At 40.0% G+C, this 6,817-nt stretch overlaps 1 protein-coding gene across 1 annotated transcript; it reads right to left on the minus strand.

Annotated features, from left to right (window-relative positions):
- Positions 1-5,192: 5,192 nt before the first annotated feature.
- LOC137915845 (gastrotropin-like) lies at positions 5,193-5,981 on the minus strand. Its single transcript, XM_068758965.1, has 4 exons — positions 5,914-5,981; positions 5,674-5,834; positions 5,486-5,575; positions 5,193-5,362 (listed from the first exon to the last, which is right to left on the minus strand). The coding sequence occupies exons 1-4, from the start codon at positions 5,978-5,980 to the stop codon at positions 5,303-5,305; spliced, it is 378 nt and encodes a 125-aa protein (XP_068615066.1). The 5' UTR covers position 5,981; the 3' UTR covers positions 5,193-5,302.
- Positions 5,982-6,817: the final 836 nt, after the last annotated feature.

Genomic DNA, 6,817 nt, shown 5'->3' on the forward strand with positions numbered 1-6,817 from the left:
TTGTCCTTAGATGTAATTCCAAAAATCGAACGTTATATTTTAGCCTCAGTTTCAGAGGGAACAGATAACAGGCTGTTAGTTTTCACAGAAGGGCATAAAATGAAAATGGCAGCTAATTTTAGGAACCATTGAATTCATTTAGTTTAGATTTGAGCTGAAGGGCCCCTCTGAGAATTCCTCACCTTTTTAGACCGGAGGGGACGGACCATTCCTTGTTCTCAGCGCAGCAGGTGAAACCTACTTCAACAAGCCTGCATGGCTTTTTTTTCTGTGTCTTTTCTTGCCCGCTCATCTCCAAAGTCGGGCCGCGTGGCTGAGCTTTCACACGGCGACCCTCTGGCAGCTGCAGGCCTTTCTGTACTAAAGCGTCTCCTGCACCGCTCAAAGAATCGAACACAAACTGGCGTGGCTGGACCAGCGTGGCGTGGGAGACGTGGAGGACGGCTGTGTGTTGTAAATGGGAATTTGCTGCTGCCTTCTAAAGAACTGTTGGTTCCGTGTCTGTGTTGAGGATCCGATGTTTACATGAACCACTAAGTATCAGGGACTTGAACAAGATTACTTGAATATGATGCCATTGAAACATGTCAAAGCTTTTATTTATGAGGACTCTTTTTTTTTTCATTTTTTTTTTTCATCTTGATATTGTTTATTTCACTTTTGTTTTTATAGACTAGTCATACCAGTTTAGAAACACAGCGTTGATTAATTAGAGTTTTCTTTATAACATTGTATTCAGGCTCAGGTTTGAATGCTCAAATTGTCGGCCTTTCCTTTATTCTGTGCATCATTATGCTTTAAAGTGGATGCTGAGGCATTATCTGCTAGGGTCGGACATATTCCCCGTCTTCATCACTGGATCACCAATGAATGCCCAATATTCCTCTTCCTGTTAAGATTCTCAGTCATCCAGGTCACGGAAGATCCACACTCCCTGCGTCCATCATAAGGGTTGCCCGTTGGTTACCATGGCGACGGCTTAAATGGCGAAGGGCTCGAGGCTCTGGCATGTTGACTGAATTAAGACGGCGCTTACGACCAGTAATTATTCTCCTTACTGAATCATCTGTCGTGTGTTTGTCTGAACAAACGACTGAATGAAAATGCTGATTTATTCAGACGGCCGGTAGGCCAAAGCCCAAAGACGGTCAGTTCACCAGCATTTCGGATCACATTTGAGAATCTGGACTTCAAAGATGAACGAATCCACACAAATGTTTGATCGTTTGCTGTCCTCCGGAGTCTACTGAGAAAACGTAAGCTCTCAGTCGGCAGCGATTAGTTTAATGTAATGATTATTGTGCACAAGAACCTTCTGTGTGTAATTATGTCTGACTTCAAACTGTTCTGCTGTGACGTTGGACCTCTAAGTACATCCTCGGTCGCTGACGAGCTTCTGCTGTGGATCGTAAACTTAGTCGGACATACATTTCTTACATGATGCCACAGGATGCCTTCGAAAACGACAACACTCAGACTATTGCAGTCGTCAAAGCTGTTTTCCCTCACCCTGTAAATTGTGTGTTGGTGTGCTCCTCATTGCTATGAACCAAGTTACTATGCCTTTTTTTAAACTTTATGTAATATTTTTTGTCATTTTTATTAATATTCCTTTTATGTATTTTTTTTGTGGTTGCCCTGATGAATGCTGTCGGTGTGAGCTGGAATATTTTTGAGAATTCAATATACTCTTTTCCATAATTCATGAGCAACTTCTCGCTGACATGTCAAAGGTGCAATATGTTATTTTTTACGTTAAACTGACCACAGCCGTCACTGTCTCGTGCACACCACTCGTTCATTGGTTTTGTAACTTATTTGTGTTAAATATGTGATTGACTTGCTGTAGCTCGGCCTCCTCGAGGCCAGCGGGCGCTAAACACATTGAATATGTTGCATATTGCAGCCGCCTCTTTTAAGTGCTAGATATTACTGAAAGAATTTGTCTTTTAGCTTTTTAGGTTGTTGGGTTTTTTTGCCCCCCTGTGCATTCTTTCCTACCAGGAAGAGTGCTGCCACTCACTCCAAGCAACACTCGTCTGACGTGATAATGAAATGGGATTCGGTTTTTAGTTTTTTGGATAATTTTGTACCTTTTTTTTGGTCTTGGTTTATATGACACTGAATATTAGAAGGAATTTTACTGTCATGGGAAAAATAAACAAGTGAACTGAACTCTGGATGGGTGTGTTTCTTTGTTGGAAAGTGTGACTCCGTAGCATTGCCCCCTGTAGGTTCAGGCAGAAGATAATGCAACAAGCCCAGCAGGGCTTACTCCTCCAGCTGTTACCACACACTGCCTCTGCAACCTATTACTCCTATTATCTGGTACAAACCTGTGGTTGACCGTGACTACCGGTAAGTAGATTGACTCTATTCTGCTACAGTGTATTTCACGGTATTCTTTTTCTCATTTTTATTTTTATTTGGCAGTTGTAGTTCTTGGTAACATTACAGATTACATTTTAAATGCTCATTAATTATGCAATCAGATTTAAATAACTTCATATGCACACACGTGGGCTATTTAAATCTAAATGAATTTTTTTTTTCTGGCTCGAGTTGTATTTTTTATTGAATGCAGGACTTGTGCTTGAATGTTGTTTTTTTAGAGTTTTGAAATGAAGTGCCTGTTATATTTGAGGTCAAATAAGAGAAAATAACTCACAATAATAATAGTGTATATCCATGTTCCATGCTTCTACTCCAACTGCAGATAAAACTATTACTCAGTATTCTATATAGTCTCAGTTCCTGCTTCTTAGCTGCATCACAACTCAATCAGTTTTTAATTTATTATTTAATGGTATTTTTTATATATTGAAATATATTCAAGCATGTGGCCTTTGTCAGAGATGATGTTTGCGAATTGACTAATATTGATCACAATTCAGCCGTCTGAGTAAATATTTGAGCCTCTGCTACATCTACTTTCAACTATTTTAAGATGTATTTGTGCTGATTTTATAGTTTTTTTAAGGATGTGAGATTCGTCGTGGTTCATCTGTACAGGAAGATGGATGGGGTGGAAACGCGGGGAGTGCTCATAGCTGTCAGTGTAATAATGGATCCTTCTCACAGCCTCCTGTAAGCCTTTGTATGCCTGGGCTAAAAGGATGCTGCCGGCTTCCCTCTATGTGCCCTTGAGGAAGAATTAGAAAGGGCTGGCTTGGAATGGGAGGGGTCTGCTCACTTTGTGTTTGTTGTGGGCATCTCAGCTGAAGGGCTTTAAAATAAAAATGCAACATTAAATGAGCAATATAGTATTAATAAATAGTAAGTATGTATTATTAGCAGTTGAGATGAGGTCAACATGTTAATTACGTTAATTGTTACAGCTGCATTATTTTACAAACCCAATAAATATGGTAGGTTCACCAGATCTGTGACTATTATAATTGTCTATTTGTTGACTTGTCTATGATAATTAATTGAAAATAGGTATTCATTTGTAGACATAAATTTTATATAAATGGAGCTTATGGAGACAGCCAATTTTTCCTTTGGATTCTGGCAGCTTTATTCACTCTGTGCTTTAATAATATTAATCTACTTCCTAAAATAATGAAAATGTTATTGCTGCCTGTTTCGTTAGATATTGAGTCTGGATGCCAATATAATTCAGTTGATTTCAATTTCAATCATTCATTCTAGTACTCACCAAGCCATGCCTTGTATTGATAAGAATACGTTCCTTTTGAGTTTACCTTTTTTTATTTTATTTTAAAATGTGTTTGTGTTGCAGTGAACAATTCCTGTGCAGACTTCCTGAGAATGTGGAAAAGGTAAAACTGCTTAATTGTGGAAATATGAAAGTAGATTTTATTGTTGTCAATATTGTTTATTTATTTCCGGCACTTAAAGAATAACATTTTCAATGCCAAAGATAAAAATATATATTAAAAAAATCCAATAGCAGAGCCGGTAAGTAAGTTTGAGAATTAATATAAAGAATTTTGAATACAGTACCAGTTTTTATTTTGCTTTTGCAAAGGGCTCCTTCTAGTGGTGGAAATGTGAAGGTGCGCCGTTTCAAAAAGGCAAAACAGGCGATTCCGATGATCTCTGCATGTTGCAGCCGAAATTTACCGACCATTAAAATCCTCGTTAAAGTTTAATGAATACCCGCAAGACACGACATCTAAAAATAATTTCCTTCTTTTGTTATTTATTACAGAAGCGTAGAAGTGCAGCTGATGGCAGCAAAGTGCCTGTTGTGCGCATGCGCAGGCGAATACCCCGCGTCATTATGGGAAAAGGTAATGCAGGTTTCCTCTTCCTCTTCCTCTTCCTCCTCCTACTACAGGCCCTATGAAAAGGCGAACTGTAATTTGGAGGTCGAGCTGCTGACCTTCTTTTTTTTTTTGGGGGGGGGGGGCTGCTTTAGCCACTGGCCACAGTCAATTAAAATTCACCATAAGTCTATTTTAGCTTGTATTACACTCTCTAAAATCTTGTCACTTTTTGTTGTACTATTGCCGAGGTTCTGTGCGTGGACTGAGGAGAGGTATCCTCAGCTCAGAAGGCCCTCTCCCTCCCCATGTGTCTGCCAACACCTCCAAGCAAGGAGTCTGGGCTTTCTCCAAGTGCCGGACAGACAGTTGAGTTTATTACGGAGCTGTGAGATTCTGCCATCCCATCGCCACACGGCAGCATTTGGTCTTTGAGTGGCGCTCTTCTCCATTATAGCGGGTACACGGGCAGCGATTTTGGTGTCATGACAGCTGGTGCACAGACTTTTATAGAAGAGGAAATTGAACTTTATACTTCAACACCACAGATGGCATGTCTGAGTCAGATAATCATCTGATGAAGCGATCCTCTGATGGAAAAAAGAGGCCTTGAGGTGGTAATATTACACTCGCCGGGGGATTAATCCAGAAGAGATTCTGGATCACTTTGAATATTTTGTTAACGTTGCAATCAATGGAACTTCAAAATATGTTCCTCACTGTCTCAGTTGATTATTGACCGTTTATGGAGTGTAGGGTGGGGGTCTCTATCTCCCCACCGAATTGCACCCAGATCAGATCCAGAACGGAGTCAGTAAATAAATATTTATTTTTAACGTGGAAAACTCCATTTTACAGATAACTTCGACCATTCACCAACAAAAAAACAAACACACCATATTTTTTTCTTTTTATTGTGCGGAGTCAGAACAATTGCAGTTCTGTCACGCTGAGAGACGTTCCAACTGATCCTCATTTCATTGCTTCTGTAATTCATGCTGTTTCCCCTCCTACATTCTCATGCGCGTCTCATGAGCTCAGCCATGAAACCTGAACCACGTCTCGCAGTTTTATGTCTTCTTGCTCGTTCTCTTGAAAGTCACACCTTTCTCTCCTGGAATTGTACAATTCTGGAAGAGATGATGAGGGAAAACATTTTAAACACAATTATATATATATATATTTATCAAAAACAGACTACTGTAGGAATCCTTTCGTTGCTTCTGTGCATGAAAAAGGGTTTATTTTCTTACCATTACCAGATTATCATTGATGATCTCTGCCGTGAACATATACTGAGGAAACTGTATGGATATTTTGCCATCTTGCATAGTGACAGGAGCCTAGAGGTTAAGAAGAGTCTGATGAACTGCAGCAAAGTTCTGGCTAATTTATTTTTCAAGTACCTGTAATTTTCACCAGTGCCTGTTTTTTAACTCACCTTGAACTTTAAACCCTTCAGTGTCACCAGTTCACAATCCTGACCAATGGTGAACGTATTGGTCCAGGTCCAGCCAGGGATGGATTGCGTCCAGGTGAAGTCATTTCCATTCTGTTCCACGTTTGTTAGCACTTTGCCGTCGGTCTTGGCATGGAGGAGATCTATGACGGAGATTCCAAGAGTTTTAATTAACAATGACTCCCGTCAATCAATATAGACGCAATAAGAAAACCTGTTTACCAATTGCTTCGAGGAATTCCTCATAATTCTCTTGGCTCTCCAGTAGATATTTCCCATGGAATGCCATGATAGTGAAAGCGAAGAGGAGCGCTGAGCAACCAGATTAAAAAGCAAATAGAACAAAAACGAGGAGTGGCCTACGGTGCAGTGTTGAATCTGTGCCCAAAACCTGCTGCTTCCTTTCTTCTCACAAAAACCCACCAAGTATTTGACACCACAAGTGAGTGAAAAATGTCAGCTGTTATTTAAAAAAAACAAACATTCATGCATATAATTTTCCTCAGTAGTACAGTGTTGTATCTCGGCGAAAATCCCAAGCATTTCCCCGGCTCCTGTCAGTGTCAGATTTTTCATGTGCTTTGCGAGTTTGAGCGTGCGTGGCGACGCCCTTGCATGCCTGTCTTCATGTTGCTTCCTTAGTTTAAACAGAGATCAGGTACTCGGTGTACACACTAAGACACTTTACAATCACAGATTCGCCTGCAAAGTAGTGTCTTTTTGCAGTTTATGTCTTGTAATGTGTTCCTTGTAATAAATATGCAGTGCATTGCCTTGTGTGACTCCAGTGGTAATGGCACAAAGGCTCCTAAATCGGCTCAGGTGACATTACCTGAATCGTCACCGTTTCAGGTTAAAGGAGTGTGAGCCAATCACAACTGTGTTTGCATCACATGTCTGCGTGAGACTAGCAGGTCCGTCGTCGCTCGTGACACGCTGCCAAACAGGCTTTTTTCCCCACTCTTATGAACTAAGGATCTGTTTTTGTATCATTTTTGTAACATTAAGAAGTTAGAAAGTCCTTTTTTTTATTTTGACATAAGATAATATCATATTTTGACACCATAATTGGGAAAATTAGTGAACAGAAGAAACCTATTTCAAACGTTAATCTCATTGTAATAAA

This window comes from Brachionichthys hirsutus, unplaced genomic scaffold, assembly GCF_040956055.1.
Source record: "Brachionichthys hirsutus isolate HB-005 unplaced genomic scaffold, CSIRO-AGI_Bhir_v1 contig_1478, whole genome shotgun sequence".
NCBI lineage: Eukaryota > Metazoa > Chordata > Actinopteri > Lophiiformes > Brachionichthyidae > Brachionichthys > Brachionichthys hirsutus.